The 20,472-nt window shown below is 43.4% G+C and overlaps 2 protein-coding genes across 2 annotated transcripts in view; both read right to left on the reverse strand.

Moving 5' to 3' along the window:
• Positions 1-3,588: 3,588 nt before the first annotated feature.
• Positions 3,589-10,124, reverse strand: NEU1 (neuraminidase 1). The gene is made up of 6 exons (XM_069073270.1): positions 9,838-10,124; positions 8,431-8,620; positions 7,792-8,054; positions 6,633-6,815; positions 6,132-6,354; positions 3,589-4,420 (listed from the first exon to the last, which is right to left on the reverse strand). Exons 1-6 carry the CDS (start codon positions 9,976-9,978, stop codon positions 4,194-4,196), a joined length of 1,227 nt encoding a protein of 408 aa, XP_068929371.1. The 5' UTR covers positions 9,979-10,124; the 3' UTR covers positions 3,589-4,193.
• Positions 10,125-10,424: 300 nt separating this feature from the next.
• Positions 10,425-20,472, reverse strand: part of SLC44A4 (solute carrier family 44 member 4) — a 13,262-nt gene continuing 3,214 nt past the window's right edge. Inside the window, exons 6-20 of the mRNA XM_069073649.1 lie at positions 20,413-20,472; positions 18,758-18,836; positions 18,581-18,664; positions 18,045-18,280; positions 17,671-17,770; positions 16,044-16,136; positions 15,513-15,612; positions 14,967-15,238; positions 14,684-14,778; positions 14,391-14,494; positions 14,130-14,203; positions 13,882-13,952; positions 13,327-13,421; positions 13,124-13,208; positions 10,425-10,707 (exon numbers count right to left, since the gene is read on the reverse strand). Of these exons, the coding sequence (XP_068929750.1) occupies positions 10,583-10,707; positions 13,124-13,208; positions 13,327-13,421; positions 13,882-13,952; positions 14,130-14,203; positions 14,391-14,494; positions 14,684-14,778; positions 14,967-15,238; positions 15,513-15,612; positions 16,044-16,136; positions 17,671-17,770; positions 18,045-18,280; positions 18,581-18,664; positions 18,758-18,836; positions 20,413-20,472 (1,673 nt within the window). The 3' untranslated portion in view covers positions 10,425-10,582. The remainder of the gene's footprint in view (positions 10,708-13,123; positions 13,209-13,326; positions 13,422-13,881; positions 13,953-14,129; positions 14,204-14,390; positions 14,495-14,683; positions 14,779-14,966; positions 15,239-15,512; positions 15,613-16,043; positions 16,137-17,670; positions 17,771-18,044; positions 18,281-18,580; positions 18,665-18,757; positions 18,837-20,412) is intronic.

The raw sequence follows: 20,472 nt of genomic DNA on the forward strand, positions 1-20,472 counted from the left end.
TGCAGTTTTTGATACTGTTGATCACTCTCACCTCTTTGATATACTATTTTCAGGACACCACTACTCCCTCTTGGTTCTTGTCCTTCCTGTTTTCTGTTTCCTCTGCTAGGTGTCCTTCAGGGTTCTGTACTAGGCCCTCTCTCTTTTGTCTACTTTATTTGGTGATCTCACAAGCTTCTATGGATTTAATTACCATCTCTATGCTAATGATTCTTGAATCTACCTATTTAATTAGCACAAACCTCTCTGCTGACTTTCAGTCTTATATTTCCAACTGTCTTTCAAATATCTTAAACTGGATGTCCAGTAGATATCTTAAACTCATTAGAAGTGATTCAGTTTCCTGCTGTGGCACTGGTAGACTGTCCAGGTTTCACAGACATACAATGAGGTCAGCATAATGGCTCTGTAGATCTTCTGTATGGTAGTTAGTCTAATATTGTTCTTTCCCACACTTTCCTTTGGAACCTTCCAAACACTGAACTAGCTCTGGCAATGCATGCATCAACCTCATTATCAATGTGTACATCCCTGGAAAGTACACTAACACTGCCAGGAAGGTGAATCACTTCCATTTCAATTGTCTTAGGAAGATTCTGAAGATCACCAGGCAAGATAAGGCAGCAGACACTGAGGTCCTTTCTCAAACTAAACTCTCAAGCATTCAAACTCTACTGCAGAATACAATTCTGAAGGGCTGGCTATGTTGTTTGAATGCAAAATATATACTTTTTATGGAGGGCAAGCACTCACATGGTGGTCAGAAGTATACAAGGATGCCCTCAAGGTCACTCTTAAGAACATGGAATTGTGTGACATTTGGAGACACTGGCACAGGACTACCCAGCATGGCGTGCCCTCATCAGAGAAGGCGCTGTGCTCCATGAGTAAAGCAGAATTGAAGTAGCTCAAAGAAACAGGAGATGCACAAATTTAGAGATTCTAACCCAAATGTTCACATGGAGTATTTGTGCCCAACCTGTGGTAGAACATTCTAAGCCCATCTTGGGTCTGCTCAGCCACAGTGGGACACATTGTAACTTGACTCTAGCATAATGATCTCATTTTGGTCCTCTTCGAGAATGAAGGACAACACCCAACCAACAACACTCAATATGTCCAAAATAGAACTCATTTTTTCCCCTAAACTCTCCCCCTCCCTTCCACTTTCCCTCTCACTGTGGAGGGCAACATAATCCTCCTACTTCCTCGGGCTCCCAACCTAGAAGCCATCCTGAATTCTTCACTCTCCCTCTCCTCCTATATCCAATCTGTTGGCAAGGCCTGGTGAACTTTGCAACATTTAAACAATATGTACTTTTTACTGTCTCCTCTCCCCCCTCACATCAGAGAAGGCTACCATAGACTTGTAAATCTATGTAAAACCATACTATGTATTCTTCTATTTATCAGTTCTTTCTCTGGAGATGTATAGCATCTTCCTGTATAGGTCTTTTATATTTGATTCCAGTATTTAAAATACTCAGAATAACTTGGTCATTCACAATTACTCTTCGAAAAGTATTGCTGTTACTGTATACAATGTTCTCTTGGTTCTGCTCATTTCACTTTTCACTATTTCATACAAGTCTTTCCATGTTTTTTAAAAATCAAACAGATCATCATTTCTTACAGCACTCCCTTAAAGCATTCTATCAATCATATACCAGAATTTGTTTAGCCATTCACTTCAATTTCCAGTTCTTTGCCATCACAAAGAGAGCTGCTATAAATATTTTGGAACACAGTTCTTTTGCTTTTTCCCTGGTCACTTTGGGAAACAGATATGATAGTGGTATTGCTGGGTCAATGGGTATACAATTGTTTTTTGGTCTTTTTGGAAGGGGGAAGGCAGGCCAATGGAGGTTGACTTCCCCAAGGCCACACAGCTAGTAACTGTTAAGTGTCTGAGACAGGACTTGAACTCAGGTCTTCTTAACTCCAGGACCAGTGCTTTATTCATTGCACCACCTAGCTGCCCCTAATTATACAGAGTTTTATAACTCTGGGCATAATTCCAGATTGCTTTCCAAAATAGTTGGATAAGTTCACAGTTCTACCAAGAGTGTATTAAATTGTCCCAATTTTTCCATATCTTTTGCAATATGTCATTTTCCCTTTCTATTACTTTAGCCAATCTGATAGGTGTGAGATATCTCAAAGTTTTAATTTGTACTTCTCTAATCAATGATTTAGAGCATTTTTTCATGTAACTATAACCATATGTGAAAGCAGACAAAGCCTGCTTCCTCTTTTGGAAACATTCAAAAATTATCATAATTTGAGGAAAAAATATCAATTCTGAAACAATGTCCTGCTCCCCTCTCTCTAACCAGCTCAGGAGAAACTCTTTCCTTGAATTAGGGCAGTGACTTGACAAGGGGCCCTAGGAAAAGTTAAGACAGTATTGACTAGTTAGAAAGGAGAATATTTGAAGTAAATGGTCAAAGAGGTACTGAATGGTTTTAGAAAAATGATTCTCCAAAAGAATACCAAAATTTAAATAACTATAGTTCTACTTGATGTTAACATAACTGAACTTTGACCCTGAATTATGTTAACCATGTTTCATCATATTTCACATGAATTTTTGCCTGTTGTCAGGGAATGCTATAACTATTGGTACCAAAATTATTTGGATTGGAGATTTTCATAGTCATGGGCTGGCTCTGACCATCATTTGTCTTCTCAGAAGTAATGCTTGGATCAATAATTAAACCAAACCAAACCAAAACCCAAACAACTGACTACAATGTCCATACCCTGTGAACCAGAGATCCCACTGCTAGACATTTACTCAATACCAGAAGGTCCCATATACACCAAAATATTCAGTGATACTGAGTTTAGAGAAGAACTGGAAGCAAAATAAATATCGAGCAGAGAATGACTAAATAAATTATGATACATGAACATGTTGGAATATTACAAAGCCATACTAAATGATGTGAAGAATTCAGAGAAGCATTTGAAGACTAAACTGAGGTAGGATAACAGAATCAGGAAAACATTATTTTTGATGTCTACAAAAATGTGAATGGGAAAAAAACAAAATATGCAACTAAGTGCTGGATAATTATAATGACCAAACTTAACCCTGGAGATGTGAGAACACGTACCACCCTCACTTCCCAGAGGTGGGGAACCTCTATAGGTATGGAACACTGTTTACTGTCTTTGCTTGTCAAACGTGGTTGATGTATTGGGTGCTTATGCTGAACTGCCTTTTATGTTCTTTTCACAAGGGACAGTTTGTTGGGTAAGGGTTTGAGAAGGGATATATTTGCAAATTAAGGTGATGTTAAAAAAAGGTAATTAGGTGGGATCATTATTTAGCAGGAATGTTATAGAGGGCATTCATGCTTTAGACAGGGATTTAATTAAATAACCTCTGTGGTTTCAAATGCTTAAGATTCCTTGATACTAAGGCTCAGAGCAATTAAGGGACTTGGTGAAGGACCATAGCTAGCAAGTGGCAGTGCTAGGACTCAAACCCAACCTTTTGCTCTTTCCCCTATGACAGCTCTGTCTTCCCTAATCTCATTCTCTCTTTCATGGCTGTATTTAGGAAACCCAAAGACACTGAGATTGAGTCCACAGCTTTAATAAATAGACATTGCAAATTCTTGTTTTCCTTCAGTAGAACTACTAATTTAACCGATTAACTTATTGATCTGTAAACAGTCCAAGGTGTCCTTTCCTCATCCAAAATCTCTTACCGTCCCCCAACAACCTGCACTCCCGCTCTAAATATCAGCACCCCTCCCAACCAGAAGTCCCTGAGTTCAGGTTTGTGCAAATTCATCCCCTATCATGAAAAGGAATGGGAGTGGGGAGGGGGAAATCAGTAGAGTTAGGAGCAAGAGCAGTCTACTGCCCTAAGAGAGAGATTATTAGGATCTAAAGGAAGCAGGGAGAGAAGTGGGGGCCCATCCCCTAAGCAAACAAAAGGCATTATAACTGAAGAAGGAGGGCTTGGGGAAAAGAGGGCCTAGTGTTTGTCAAAGGAGATAAGACAAAAAGTCTTAAAGGAGGTATCTCCCTATCAAAGAGAAGATGAATATTCCAAAAGTCATGACTTCTTGGGAAGGAGCCATGAATCTCCAACAATGGATCAGCAGAGTTCTAAAAGGCAAAGTCTGAGGTGCCCCTGGCATTCCTCATATCTTCTTACCCCAGCTGTGGGGTAAGGTTCAGAGAGTGCCATAGACACTGATCTTGGCTAGAGAGATACTGTCGAAGTAATATTCTCGACCCTTTTCATACAGGACATAGATCTGGGGGGTTCCATCCCCCCAAGTCTGAGCTCCCTCCAAAACTGTCAAGGATGAGTAACCACTGGGACCTGGCCACAGCTGAATCGTGTCTTTCCACCATGAAGTACCATTGCTGAAACTCCAGCGTATAGTCAGATTTACCCCTAGAGAGAAAGATGAAATGAGGAGGTATTGTAAACAGTAAAGACTTAATTAATGTCTGTTGAATTGAAAGGCATGGGAGATACCAAAACAAAAAATGACAATCCCTTATTTCAGGGAGCATACATTTTTTTTTTTTGGAGAGGGGAAGGTGGGGCAATTGGGGTTAAGTGACTTGCCCAAGGTCACACGGCTAATTTTGTGTTAAGTGTCTGAGGCCGGCTCTGAACTCAGGTCCTCCTGACTCCAGGGCTGGTGCTCCATTCACTGTGCCACCTAGCTGCCCCGGGAACATACATTCTAATATAGGGGATATAACATGTCTAAACAAATAAGCATAATGAAAAGATAGAATGTGAAGGGGGAAAAAGGAGAAGTCAAGACAGACACAGAAGAAAATGGGGAGGGAAAGATCACTCTCAACTGAGTGATTAGAAGGGGCAAGGAAATACAGACAGACTTTATGGAATGGGTGGTGTTTAAAGTAGATGTTGAAGGAAAAGGAGAATGTAAACAGATAGAGATGTCTGATGAATTTGTTCTAGATTTGTGTGAATGCCAAGAACTAGGAAAGGGCAGATGAAATTGATACAGGTGAGTACCATGGTCTTTCTGGACCACAGAGCAGATGAACAGGGAATTGTGGGAGAAAAAGCTATAAAGGTAAATTGTTCCTAGATTGAGAAGGGCCTTGAATAAAGAGTTTATATTTTACTTAGGAGGCAATGGGAAACCATTCAACATTTATAAATAGGAAAATAATAATAGCTAGCATTTATATAACAGTTTGGAGTGCTTTTACAAATATCAACTCATTTTATCCTTACAACTCTGATTAAGTGCTATTATTGTCCTCATTTCACAGATGAGGAAACTGAGGCAGATAGAGGGTAAGTGATTTGCACAGGGTCATACAGCATTTAAGGATGTATTTGAACTCAGGGCTTCCTGACTACAGGTCTAGCACTCTATGTCCCATGTCACCTAGCTGCTTCTAATGATGTGGGTAGATGTTCTTTTATTATTGGTCTGGATCTGCATTTTCAATAGGAGTTACATACATTCTCACTGAGGAAATTCCCTCTGCCAATCAGCAACTCTTCTGCTACTTCAAAGCCTGAGAAAGTTGCCAGTTCAAGTGATTTGCCCAGTCAGTGTGTCAGTGGCAGGGCTTAAACCCAGGCCAGCTTCATCCACCATACCAGACTACCTCTCATTAAAGCTATATGTTATGCAAATTATTTTAACCACTGTGTAAGGGACAGAATGCAGAAAAAAAGAGAAGCAAGAAAACCTTGCTTTTATTGCCTTTTTTTTTGGAGGGCAATTGGGGTTAAGCAACTTGCCAAGGTCACGCGGCTAATTTTTTTGTGTGTGTGTTAAGGGTCTGAGACCCTGAGACCGGATTTGAACTCAGGTCCTCCTGAATCCAGGGCCAGTGCTCTATTCACTGCACCACCTAGCCACCCAAAAACCTTGCTTTTATGATGAGAGGTTATGATGAGAGATGAAAGTAGCAAGAGCAGATGAAGGCTTGAATCAGGATGATGACAAGGTGAGTAGAGAGCAGAGAACAGTGACAAGAGATTCTGGGGATGTAATTGCATGTGGGGAGGGGAGGGAGGAATGGAGAGAGGGAGGGAGGGAGGAAAAAAGGTCAAAAAGGACTCCGAGGGCAAAGAAAGCATTCCCCTGCCCATCCCAGGGACTTACGATCATCTGGATGAGCAGGATTTGAGAAGAAGACCAGACCAGAGCTGGTGGCTGCAGCGCCTGCAGCTACAACAGGGTCGATGAGTTCTTTGTCAAAGGTAACATCTTGGAGCTTGAGGGTTTCACATGCATCATAGCTTCGGAGGATGATGCGGCAGTGACAATGGTAGTTATTCTGGTTTCGGGTATTAATTACGACGGAGCCATCAGGCAATTCATAGGGCTGAGGGGGCAGCAAGTCAGAGACTTCAGTGAAGAAGGCTCATTCAGTAGAGAGATTGAAATGTGGAAATGAACTTGATGAAAGCTAGGGTATCAGATATATAGGTCTCTGTGGGAAGCAGAGCCTGAGAGGGGAAAGAGTTAGCAGGTTGGGATGAGGGAAGAGCAGATACAAGGATCTATAAGCAGGGTAGGGTGTGTATGTGTATGGGAGTGGGGGGGATGATGGTAAGGGAATGGGTGGGGAAGTAAGAAGTTCTGTTCTCTTAAGTTTCTAACCTGGCACTCATCAGGACTGAAGTCATTTGGCTTCTTGAGCTCCCCGTAGGGAATTCCACTAATACTACCGCCATAGCGCCAGGATTCTCCTTTGTCATCGCTAACGAGGCAGGAGACCCCATCACGTTCCAGAGTTCCATGGCCACAGACAATGAGCCGGCCCTTATATGGCTTATGCCGCTTCTATTGGGAAAACAGAAAGTCATGGAATGAGATACATGGGAACTTCTAAACCCAGGAACTCCAAGGCAGAAAAGAGGCATCCTCAGTTACATAAAACCAATCAGAGGAAGTCTCATATTCTCTGAAGCTCCTTCCTGTTTTCCTGAAGTCCCAGTCTCTAACCTCAACAGGAAGTTATGTTTCAAAAATCTCAAAAGATTTTTTTCCCTAAAACTTTTTAAATAAATATTTATTTATATAATATATTATTTATTTAATATATTTTATTATTTAATAAATTTTATTATATAAAACTATTTTTATTATTTATTCTATAAATTATATAAAAATAAATATTATTTAATATATTATTAATATAATATATTATAAAATATAATATAATATTTATTTATAAAAATGAATATTTAATAAAACTTTTTCCTAAATAAGAAGCTTCTCCTTGGAACAAAATTTAGTGACAAGAAATTTGTCCGTTTTCCAAATGGGAAGTTCATTAAAAAAAATCCCACCCTCTCTGATAAGAAAAGTCTTCCTAGGAAGACTAGATGACTTTTAAAGTCAGCTCTTAATCTATGATCTTAAATAAAACTCCTGGAAAAAAAAAATCCTTCTAGGAAATTTCACTCAAAATGGTGAGTTCTATTAGAACTCTACTACAATTTTTCTCTTCTAGGTCATCCAGGGGTAGGCTAATCTTGCTTTTTAAGAGCACTTTTCTTCCAAAAAGTCCCAACTCTTGTTATCATGATAATAATCATAGAATTGTTGCACCATAAGACCTCAAGAGTCATTTGGTCTAAACAATAATTGAAAAAGAATCTTCTCTACAACCAATCCCTGACAAGTAGTCATCAAGACTGTTTGAATATACCCAGTGGAAGAACTCACTATCTGATAAAGAGGCCCATAATAGCCCACATATAATTAATGTTCATTTCAAGAAGTTCCCCTTCCCACCCTATCCCACTCCAATGACCTGAATGCCAGAGCCTGGTCCTGGAGCAAACATTTCAGTCCCAATATCCAAGGAGAGGTTTCTGGGTGGGCTCCAAGTGATGCCATCATCCTTGCTCCAAACCAGCATGGTGGAAGCCACAGAACACCCATCATAATGAGCACAGAGAGAATAGAAAAGGAACATTGTACCCGTTTCAACATCCCCAACTACAGCCCCCAGGTTCAGTCCATCGGGAACATCACCATCATCCACTATAAATGATGTTGGGGACCATGTGGCACCTGATAAAAACAGAGGATCAAGATACAGGAGTCAGATTCTCAGATTCCATCCTATTCATCTCCTTCTATACTGCCTAGAATCTCATCTCAGATTTTGTACAACACTTTGCCTAGACTTCTCATTCCTCCTTGTCTCCTAGGTATTATGAATACAGATTTTGTATCTCAATTCCCCATCTCCCACCAATAGACTGTAAACTCCTCAGTTAGAGTTATGCTATACATATCTATATTTTTGTACCTCTAATGCCTAGCACAGGGCTTTGTACATATTAGGCACTTAATAAATGTTTGTTAAATAAATGACTCAGCCATTTGTGCCCCCAGGTGAGATCCTACCTCTATTACCCCCCCCCTTTCCTCAGAATCCAGGCACCTCCATCTGTGGATCTCCGCATGGCAATGAATTTAGCCCCTTTATCTGAGGACGATGTCTTCCGGGCCTCTGCAAATGCAAGAAGGGTCCCTCGGGGAGTAGCTGAGATCAGTGGTATTCTGAAAGTGTTCACATTCCCAGTTTGCTTCCTCACCCAAAGGAGCTGTTCCAGAGTCACCAATGGTTGTACCTGTAATAACAGGAGGAGAAGGAGGTCAAAGTAGGAGCTGGAACTCAGGTTCTCTAGTTCCTGAGAGGAGTAAGCCTTGTAGTCATATGCCTGGGTCTGATTAGGGGAGAATCATCAAGGATCATAGATTCATAGATTCAGACCTAGAAAGAACCTTAGGGACCTTAATTTTATCCCTCAAAATTTTATGAATGAGGAAACTAAGGTACAGAGAAAAGGGGAAACCAAGAAATTTATGAGACACTAAGGCATAGTGACTTGGCCAGGGTTATAACTAGTAAATGTCTGAGGTGATAGTTCAATGAAAGTCTTCCTGACTCCAAGTCCAGTATTCTATTAACCTCCCCGCTACCCCCTTCCACAATGTGTATACCTTTTATGACTAGATAGCAAGGAAAGATGGAAGACTCCTGGGAGAAGCTGAGGGTAGAGGACTGAGTTCTGGGGAATGACAGAGTAGGAGATAGGAGTGAGGAAAGGAGCTCAGCTGTCTTGGTGGATGTCAGTGTTCCCCCAGGGGATCTGCCAATGGAGATGGGGGTTCTGATATCTGGCCCAGGATATCAAATACATAACTCAGCCCCAAGGCTGAGTTATGTTCAGAAGTTGGGAAATTAGGAGTTCAGAAGCTTAGGCTTCCAGTGCTTAGATACAGCTGAAGAACTGGAAGCTTTGGTAGCCTTGGGGATGGAATGGGGCAGAAAGATAGAGATCTGGGTGCTGAAATATCTAAGGATGGATCTGGAGGGCGTATTTACCTGGGGTAGGACAGAAGGAGAGGGAGATGAGGAATCTTAGTTGCCTAGATCCCTGTGGAAAGTTGGAGGTGTGGAGCTCTGATGCCTGGGTCCCAGGAGACAGAGGTGGTCTTAATTAGACACCTTAGTCAGCTTCGAATCCTTTCTATGGGTGTTTATGTAAAGTCTGGGGGGGGGGGGGTAAGTGTTTGATGCCTGGGTCCCTAATATGTGTGTGTGTGTGTGTGTGTGATGGCGGGCTCGGAGCAGGCAGAATGGGGTAGGAGGAAACTTGGGAGTGGGGGTCTGGAGGAGACGGGATGAGGTGCCCGTGAGTCTCTCGGGGTGACAAGAAGTTGGAAAGTCTGGGTCAGGGGCAGTCCCGGGGAGAAGCTGGGATGGAAGGGGGCGATGCTGGAGCGAGGACTCGGAAGCCTGGGTCCCCGAGCCCAGATGATACGGGACCTACAGGGCACTTACCAGGCTGAAGTTATCAGGCACCGGCGACCCTTCGAGCTGTGGCAGCAGCAAAAGGCTCACCAGGGAAACCCAGAGCCCGCGGACTCGGCACGACCCGGGCGACCGGGTCTCCTGGGGCGCTGGTCCCCTCTCCTCCTCCATGGCACCTGGTCCAAACCCAGACACCGACAGGGCGGCAGGGGAGCCTAGAGGTCTGGGAGCCAAGTCAGCTGATCCCGCTCCCTGGCCCTTTAAAAAAAAAAACCCGCCCGATCCATCTGGATTGGCCAGCGCCTTAAGCGCGGACGTGGACGCTTCCCTTCCCCTGTGACGGACGATACCGCGGACCCTCCAATTGGACAGAGAGCTCCCACCTCCTGCCTCTCTCCCTCCCCACTAGTGACTCACTGGCTAGCTTTAGGAAACCGTGTTTCCGATTGGCTTAGTCGGTCCCTTGGGAGGCACTGCACGAACGAAAGCTCATTGGCTGAAGCAAATAGGAAAAAGCACTCCGAACCTTCTGATTGGTCTCAGAGTCTGACCATTGAGAAACGTAGGGGGACCAATTTAAAGCAGCATAAGGCTGGGAGAGAATGAGACCAGCTGAGTTCTTGTGGGAGAAAAAAAATCGATTTTTAATAAAATCTGTGAATTATAAAATCTCTAACCAGGAAGTCTGGGAAATTTGGAAGGGGGTGGGGTGGGGCGGGAAGGCCGGGGAATGGGGACTGAGATCCAAATGAAAAGTTTCCTAGGCCAGGTCTGGTTATTTCTCTTTTTTCTTCTTTTCCCTGGAGGGGCGTTCGTTCTTCTTCCCCAGAATCTTCATGAGGTTCTTCGACATGTAGTAGGGCTTAGCCAGGGAGCCATCATTCCGTTCCAGGTCTTCCACTGAGTAGGGAACCAGAAGCACCCCACCCCATGAATTCTGTTCTCTCCCAGTCCCTTCTTTCCCCCTTACCCCTATCCCCCCAATCAGGAGGAAAGCGTTTCCAGGAGTTGACCCTCTTGGTTTCTAATTCATTCTGCTACCCTCTTCCATCTTATGGGTGAGTTCATCCCATCCACATTCACAGTAATGACTATTTCCCTACATCATATTAATTCTTGACCTTTTGAAAGCTTGCCTCTTCTCCAAAGCCTAGCTCAAATGTCACCAGCATGAAACCTTCCTTGGTTCCCTGTCAGATGTATATTTCCTTTCTCTGGCATTGCCCAGCACTTACTCATTCTAGCTGTGATCCTTTATAGCTTAGTGTGACCAAAGTAATTTCCTCTCTCTGAGCCTTAGTTTTTCTCTTTTGGAAAACTGGGTAGCTAGGTGGTACAAAGGGTTGAGTATCAGACCTGGAGTTATGATGACTTGAGTTCTAATCTGGCCTTACACACTTAATAACTGCGTGACCCTGAGCAAGTCATTTAAACCTTTGTGTGCCTCTGACTCCTCAACTGTGAAACTGGATGACAGCAGCACCTATCTTCCTAAATTGTTGTAAGGATAAAATGAGAATATTTGTAAAGCACTTTGCAAACCTTAAAATGCTATATAAATGTGAGCTATAATTGTTGCTATTATCTGTAAAATGGGGATAAATAATGCTTGCACTGATGTGAGAAAAGAGTCTTTATAAACTGTAAAGTATCACCAACTGTGAGCTGTTACTGTATCTCTCCTAAGGTTAATTTCTTCTTTTCGGGGGGGAGAGGTTTGGAGGGGAGAAGGCAGGGCAATCAGGGTTAAGTGACTTGCCCAAGGTCACAGGGCTAGTGTCAAGTGTCTGAGACTGGATTTGAACTCAGGTCCTCTTGACTCCATGGCCTGTGCTCTATTCACTGTGCCACCTAGCTGCCCTGTTAGGTTAATTTCTATGGAATGTTGACTTTCTTGGGTTTTGCCTGGTCTGTATACCATATTCCCATACTCCTCTTAGAAAATAAGGCTCCATCAGGACAGGAAAATGTTCTGTCTAAACTTTGTACCTCTTCAAGCATCTCTCCCAGTGTTCTCTCCACAGCAGTAACTTAATAAATTTTGTAGAACTGAATTTAAAATATGTTTTCTCAGAGAGCCATCCTCCTGAGAACTGACTTTTAATCTGGGGCTCTTTCTTTGTTTCCTTTGCTGGATCATTATTAATCTCCCGTTACCTTCTGCTCTCCTTCCTCTGTGTGTTCTTGAAGTTCCTATTCAGGATCCTTTTCTTTTCTTTTTCTCTTCTACCATGACCCCCTTAGTGATCTCATTTACTGGCACAAATCTATATATCCAGCCCTAACTTCTCTACTGAACTCCATTTCCACATTGCCTGCTAGACTTCTCCAAATGTCCAAATGGAAGCTCCAAACCTCCTCTCTTCCCTATTTCTATTGATGGCTTCACCATGTTCCCAGTCACCTCAAGGTTATCCTTGACTTTTCTTTCTCCACCTTCCACATCTGGTCAGTTGCTAAATTCTGACAATATTATTGCCAGTCTAATTTAGGCTCTCATTACCTCTCATGTAAACTACTGTAATCGCTTCTCAATTGCTCTCATTGGCTTGTCTCTTTCCTTTCCAATCCATCCTTTATACAACTGTCAAAACACTTTAAAAAACAAGACAAAACAATTTTCTTAAGGCATAGGTCTGACCAAGTCATAAACCTTCATGGTTCTCTATTGCCTCCAGAATAGAATACAAATTTCTTTGATGTAGACTGGTTCCAACCTACTTTTCAAGTCTTATTTATCTTACTACTCCCTGTGAGCACTCTCTGTTCCATCTAAAATGGATTACTAGTTCTTTCCCAGACCCCAGCCCTCCATTTCTACTCTCCTTGCATTTCCAGAGTCTGTCCCCATGCTTGGAATGAGCTCTTTCCTCATTTCTTTCTCTCAGTCCTTTTCTTTCTTCAGGTCTTAGCTTAGGTGCCATCTTTCCAAGAAAGATTTCCATGTTCTGATGCCATTCCTACCCTAATTTTTAGTGCTTCTCAGGTTATTTGTACCTATGTGTTGCATTCCCCCAGTAGAATATAAGTTCCTGAAGGTCAGAGACTTTCTCGTTTTTGCCTTTCTCACTTTTGCACAGTATCTTCCACATAGTCAGTGCTTGATAAATATTTGTTGAACTGGTTTGAGATTCAGGCCAGGATCCCCTAGCTCTTAACCCATTAAGTCTTTTGGCTTGTGTCCATTATTTTTGTCAAGATCTTCTCTTCTTGAGGGTTAGCACAAAGATTGATATGCCAGTTTGTTGAAGGCACAAGTGAATGTGTGGGAAATTTCATAGGAAGGGGCATGTTTCCAGAAGGAAGAAATACTCACAGAAACAGAGGAAGAGAGTATCTACACACATGCTGAAGACACTGAAGAAGCCGGAAGCAATGGCATAAGCACCAAGGATGGAGATCTGGAATATAGAGGATGCTGATAGGAACTCAGAAGAGTGAGGGTTCTTGGAGGAGGAAGAATTCAGGTGAGGAGAATACTTAGGTCCCAAGAAGTAGGAATGGAGGCAAGTCACTCACCATGATGGGGAGCCAGTAGTAATTGAGGTTAGGGGAACGTAATTCCTCCATCAGGGCTGGGATTTGGCCAGTGAAGAAAAAGAAAGAGAGGATGCCTGGGGATAGGAGGGAGAAGGCATGGAGTGGGGGTGAAGCAGCTTTCTTTCTCCCTCCAAATTATGCTCATCTCTTCTAGTCCTTGGTTTTTCTTCCCTCCACTGGCACACATTCTCCTCAAAGAATCATATTTACCCGGGTTCCTCCAAACTCCACTGTGGTGGTGTGACAAAATGATTGGCTTTGGAATCAGAATCTGGTTTTTCCTACTGCCTCTACTTCTTACCTGTATGACCTTGGATAAGGCAATTAACCTTTCTGGGTCTAATTTCTTAATCTGTAAAGTAAGGGGTTAGATTAAACCTCTTAGGTCCCCTTCAGCTCTAAATTGTGGATACTATGAAATCATATTCTATCTCTGGGTCTTGGTTTCCTTCTCTGTAAAAAGGGGGGAGAAGGGGTTTGGACCAGATAATCTCTCTATTGTCTTCTGTCTCTAAATTCTATGCCCCTACTCACCAACTCCTGAAACAACCAGCAGTTTGCCAAAGAAGAGCAGCAAGTCGGTCACTTTATCTAGGACGACCACCCTGTTGGCAGAATTTGGGGAGTTATCTTTGGGGTAGGGGAAAGTTAAAAACAGAGCAGCTACAGAGATGGGATAGGGGTTGAGATGAACAATTAAGGATTTGGGGGAAAAGCAGGATGGTGGACCTTTATGGGTAGGTGTTTTTGAAGGAATGAGGTGAAGGATTTGATGTTCTGACCTGATAATGTTCCTCATGAGCAGCATGAAGGCATTTTTAGCAGAGATACAGAAATTCTTCCCATAGATAGCAATCTGGGAGAAGAGAAATCAGAAGGGAAGATTCTTAATACATTTTCCCTTCCTTCCCAGTAGTTACACTGTCTGCTAATGGGGGTGGAGGTAGGGATGAAGGTAGAGAGAGACACTGAGGGTTTTTGAGATGGTTTATCAGAGGTTAGGTGGGAGGGGATATTTTTAGACAGAGTTCCAAAGACCTCACCATGACATATGCATTTCGGTTCAAGAATTTGACAAATTTCTCCAGACACCAGAAGCAGCATTTGAGACAACACATAATACATCTGATCAGGGAGTTCTGGGCTCCTAGGGTGGGGTGGGGTAGAGAGGACAGGAGAGGAGAGGAAGATCTAAGTATCTAGTCATAGCCTCTCTCATCAACCATCAGGAGTCCCCTAAGCTTCCAACCCTCCCCTCCCCACAGAACTAAAGTGTCAGACCCAGCCTCTTGTTCTCCCCTACCAAAACACAGGTACCTGACCCCTCTGGTCCTACCTCTTAGTTTATGATCCAAGTACTCCAAGACAACCCTCACTATCTGAACCAGAGTCAAGATCAAGGCTCCAAAGGCCAGGGACCCTGTGTGGTAACTGAGGAGATGAGACCAGCTGTTAGTGGCTAGCCTTACTTGAAAATCTAGGCCTTTCCTGTCCTCCCCTCAGAGACTAAGGATTCCCTCCTTTCTCCAGTTCCCAGGTCTCTCCCCTTAGAAGCCCAGTTTTCAATCTCCTGATTTGTCTGAAAGTCCCAAGCATTCTTTTCACCAAATTACACTGACCGCAGAGTCCTGAAGAAAGAAGCACCCAGGGGACAGGAAGGGATATCCTGAGGCTTGTTGAAGGCCCAGTAGAAGGAAGCAAAAGCTCCAGCCAGAACACACTGCCCTAAGGCCAGCACCCAGTTTAGTGTCCAAAACAATCCTAGGATCCCATAGATCTGCAGATTAAATAGTGAACGCTGGGCTGGCCCTGAAGAGGAGTAACCTAGGAACTGGCAAGTTAGACCTGGGCACTTGGTGATGGAGAAATTGAGTTGGTTGGAGAAATTGCCCTGAAAGGGAGAAGAAGGCATAGGGAAGGGCCATTAATCAGTCTGTGTCCTAGCTCTAACCCAGGCACTGTTCTAGGCAATAGGAAATGGGAAAACAAAATGATCTCATTCTCTCTCTTCTGTCCCCAGATTTGAGATCTATGTTAGACCCCCTTCTCCATTTTATTTCCCAACTAATTATAAGGGCACCCACCCTATGGAACACAGTAATATCCCCACGATATCCTCTAGGTTTCTCCCCCCAAATGTTCTTCTTGTCCTGGGGCTTCCTTACCAGGGGGTTACATGTCTTATTGATGACACCCTGACAAAGTGGGTCACTGCCATTGGAAGCCCGCCATCCGTATTGAGGCTGTCCAGATGTGGCCAGATATCCAGGGAAGAAGTCAAGGAACCATTAGACAGTAGAAGGAGGTCTGGATTTGGGGTCAGTGGATCTGGGTTGGAATCCTAGCACTATCACTTACTGCCTGTATGACTTTGGACAAACCAATCAATCGAACCTTTATTAAGGGCCTACATGTGCTAGGCACCGTACAAATCATTTAATCATCTTAGGACCTATTTCCTCATCTGTAAAATGACTAAGTAACCTCTTCCAGCTCTCAATTCTGCAATCTTATGATAGTAGGGAACATGTTAAGTTTAGGGAAAGATGATTCTCCAGGCCCTCATCAAGGAGCAACAGCTTCCCCCATGAACAACCAAGGCCCCTTAACTCAAAGCAAAACCTAGTTCCCCACTATATCCTAGGGCTCCCTGTGGCTTCATGTATAGGGGATCTGAGACTTCATCCAGAGGATACAGCGCTGTCATGACCCAATAGGCCACACAGATGAGCAGGAGGACAAAAGTCAGGAGTGGGAAGAACAAGGTGGACATCATCTGTCCCACGGCCCTGGAGAAGAGACACTCACAGACCAGGCTGTACCCTTTTAATCTCCCAGGTACTGCCTTGTGTTTCTCTGCAACTTATTACCCTACCACTCCCATAATTTTGTTCTTCCTTATACTCAAGCTCTCCCTCCTCCATATTTTTTATATGGTTAGAATATATTGTTCAGTCATTTTCAGTCGTATCCAACTCTTTGTGATGCCATTTGGGAATTTCTTGGAAAAGACACTGAAGTGGTTTGCCATTTCCTTCTCTAGCTCATTTTACCAATGAGAAAACTAAGGCAGAGTTAAGTGACTTGCCCAGTCACATAGCTAGTGGGGTATCTGAGACCAGATTTGAATTCAGGAAGATGAATCTTCCTGATTTGAGGCCCAGTACTCTATCCACTTTACCACATAGCTGCCCTAGGGGTTAGAATATAGGTTCCATGAAAGTCAGTATTACTAACATGAATTGCATGCCAGAAATGGAATAAAAGACAATGAGGACAGTTTCTTGGCCTGTGAAATGAGGGGTTAGACTTGATAAGCTCTAAGGTCCTTTCTAACTCTAAATCCTATGATCTAAGATGTATGATTAGAAAAAGGGTCAGCCATAGAGGGGAGACTGAGAGACAACAATTGGAGAGTCTGAGGGGTACACTGGTACCCTTGTGGTTCTTTTTTTCTTTTTGGAGGGCAGTTGGGGTTAAGTGACTTTCCCAAGGTCACACAGCTAGTTTTTGTGTTAAGTGTCTGAGGCCGGCTTTGAAATCAGGACCTCTTGACTCCAGGGCCGGTGCTCTACTCACTACGCTGCCTAGCCGCCCCAACCCTTGTGATTCTAAAAGAACCACAGAAAGGCCTCCAGCATAGTGGGTGAAGGATAAAACCTTCTGTGGATGGTTTATGAAGACATGGATGAGAATTACATAGTATGACAAAATATGGTGGAGTTTGCAATCTGTTGGAGGACTCATAATACTCACAACAATGAAATCAACTAAACATCTAAGTATCTAAATATATTTTATACCTAAAAGTCTTATTGAAGTTTTAAACTTTAAAATGCATAAAACTTCTTAGTTTTGGTGGCTAGGTGGCGCAGTGAATAGAGTCCTGGAGTCAGGAGGACTTGAGTTCAAATGCAGCCTCAAACACATAACACTTGCTAACCATGTGACCTTGGACAAGTCACTTAACCCCATTGACTTGCCCTCCCCCCATCCAAAAAAAAGCAAACAAAACAAAAAACTTCTTAGGTTTAAAAAGCTTAAAGCTCCATGCTCCTTTCCCCCACTACCCAAAATGGGATGATTATCTATACTATAGGGTTCAGCTCTCTTATCATCCGTCCCATCCCTCCTTCTGTCTCCATACTACTCTCTCTCCCTTTCCCTGATTCTCCACATATCTTTGTACTCTCTCTGTGATTGATAACTTCTCTCTTTAACTCATTTCTGTTCCCCCTTTTCTGCTGCCCCCCCCAATCCCACTCTTTCCTCACTTTTGTATTTTCCCACCTCAAATCTCTTCCCACTCTCTTTCCCACTAACTTGCTGGCTTCCTCGAGGAGAGCAATGGCTATCCGGATCCTTTGTCTGAGGAAGATCGAAAGCAGCAGCAGGATCCCCTCCAGCACAGAGACCACAATCACTATGGGAGAAATGGAGAGGGCGGAGGGAATCATAAGGACAGTAGAGAAGAGATGAGGAATATGGAGTTAACACACTGGGGAGTATGGTCATCACCCCTGAAGGGAAATATGGTGTGGTTGAGAAGATCAGAGATATACCCAGTATCTGTCAAGGGGTATGGGGGAACACGTAAGTGGTTTTGTGGGTTGGGGCTCAATCGATAGGGATAGGCTTTGGTTGAGTTTTAGAGAGTTTGGGGATCCAGGGTGTTGAGGGAGGAGGGTGTGACTCACAAGCAGCTAGCCAGGTCTCTTGCACATTTTTGTAGGCGGCAAGGTTGGTGGTAAAGCCCAGCTGGGAAATGCTGGCTCCTCTATCCCGAAGTGTCTTGTATTCCTTCCAACAGTGGTAGATCCCATATGCGAGAACCCCTAGCACCCCCAAAATCAGCACCAACACCAGGGGCCCCGCCACAAGGCGAAGTAACAGCAAAAACAATAAGCTCAAGACCAGAGATATAGCCAGGGCACTGAGGATAGGAAGGGATGGAATGAGGGACGGATGATCCTGTTCCCGAAACCCTTAAGCCTTCAGAGCCACCTCCCTTGCCCCTCATCCAAGGGATGTTGTGTTGTCTCTCCCAGGAAAGATTTTCTTTCCTTCTAAGCCTATTCAGCTTATGAATTATAGTCATCCCCAGCTCCTATTCTGCTTTCTCATTTTCATCTCCTCTACTTCTAAACCAATATCCCCATGTACCATGGGGCTGTGGCTTCCTAGAGTAAAGGGACTGAGGAAAGAGAGATTGTGGGAAAATCTGGCAACTCACATAAGGATCCAGTACCAGGACCGAGCAATATCTTCAAAAATCTTGGTGCTGATTTCTCGGGCAGAAAGGGTGTCCAAGAGACCACTGAGGTGAAGGAAAAGGGTCAAATATAAGGGTCAAAGGGGAGATGGGAGGAAGAACAGGGATGAGGGATGAGAGAGAGGAGGGGTATCTCACTTGATGCTTTGAGTGATTGATACGTTCAATGAGTCAGGAAGAGTCTCAGAATTGATAGAAGGAATACATCGGCCTAGAGCTAGAAAGGGAGAATTCAGTGAAGGTTAGACTCCTTTGGTACCTGGCTACCAACTGTCTGGTCAATAAATGCTTGTTGGATGTAAGGATGGTTGGCTCCTGCTCTCTTGGGAAGCAAACAGAAACCTTCCTAAAATATGGGCCTGAACTGTTCCAACACTTGGGAGATCTTAGTCTCCTTCAGAGGTTCATCATCATGTTTTGCCCCCTATCTATTGCTTTGTCCTGGGCCCTCTTGTCTTTTTGTACTCTTTCTTGGTAATCTCATCATCTCTTATTGATTCAACCAATCATTTCTATTCAGATGACTTCCAAATCTATATTCTCAGGCCCTATCTCTCCTGATGATGATCTTTCTTGAATAATTCCAATCTCAGATGATCAAGTACCCAATTCTCCTGTAAGTTCCATAGGCATCTTAAACTTATCATGACCAAAAGATTCTCATTATCTTTCCCCTTAAATCCAACCCTCCTCTAGACTTCACTATTTTTGTTATGTGCAGCACCATCCTCCCAATCACTTAGGTTTTCTAATCTAGGAGTTGTTTTTGACTCTTCATTCTCACTTCTCCTTTCCTCACCTCTTCTCACACCCAGTGAATTTCACCTTCTCTCTATTCACATCCCAGCCACCATAGTTCAGGCCCTTATCCTGGACATGGATCACTGTATTAGTCTTCGAAGTGGTCCCTCTGCATCCAATCTCTCCCCTCACCAATCCATTTTGCACATGAATGCCAAATGGTCATTCTTAATGGTCTAACCATGTCACAACTAGGGGTATCAGGAAAAGTCTATTAAAGAAGGAAGCTAAGCCTCAAAGGAAGTTAAGGATTCTAAGAGGTGGAGGTGAGAAGAGAGAGAGTAAGGGTTGAGAGGAAACAGACTAAATTGACCAATTTAATTGGAATATAAAGTTCCAATGTGTAAGGAACCTGGAAGGACAGACTGGAGCCACACTGTGAAGTAAGTGGTTCTTCTGTTGAATAGGAGTCTGAGTGACTGGATTTGGGGAGACCAAACATGAGGCTATAATAATGACCCAAGCGAAAGGTGAGAAGGGCCTAGACTAGGACGACTATCCTATTAGTAAAGAGACGTTAAGGAAGTAAAGTGGACAAAATTTGGTAACTGACTGAACATGAGGTAGACAGAGTGGATGGGGCAGGAGGTGGGTGAATGGAGAGTGAAGAATTGAAGGTGACTGACTTGGGTGACTGGAGGGTAGTACTCTCAATGGAAAGAAGGAAGTTAGGAGAAACAGGGAGTATAAGGGGAAAGACAATGGAAACTCTTTTAGACATATTCTGAGTTTGGGCTGCCTATGGGACTTTCAGTGGAGAAGTGAAGTGCAGCTGAAGATACTGGCCTGGCACTCTAAGTATGTGCTAAATGAAGCCCAGTTCAGGGAAAAGAGCCCTGGACAGAGAGCAACAGAACACCTGGGTTCTGACTGCCATTCACTTTCTGAGTGATCTGGGCCTTCAGTTTCCTCCTCTGAAGCAGCTGGCCTAGGGAGTCTCTAAAGCCCCCTCCATCTGTGTAGTTCTGTGAAAGGACAAATTAGTTACTAACCTGGAGAAGAAGGGAGGAGGAAATCAGGGCAGAGGTCCAGATTCTGACTTGAAAGCAGTT

The sequence above is a fragment of the Petaurus breviceps genome, unplaced genomic scaffold (genome assembly GCF_028583685.1).
Source record: "Petaurus breviceps papuanus isolate PSGF00001 unplaced genomic scaffold, PetGlider_PUasm1.0 90865, whole genome shotgun sequence".
Classification (NCBI taxonomy): Eukaryota; Metazoa; Chordata; class Mammalia; order Diprotodontia; family Petauridae; genus Petaurus; species Petaurus breviceps.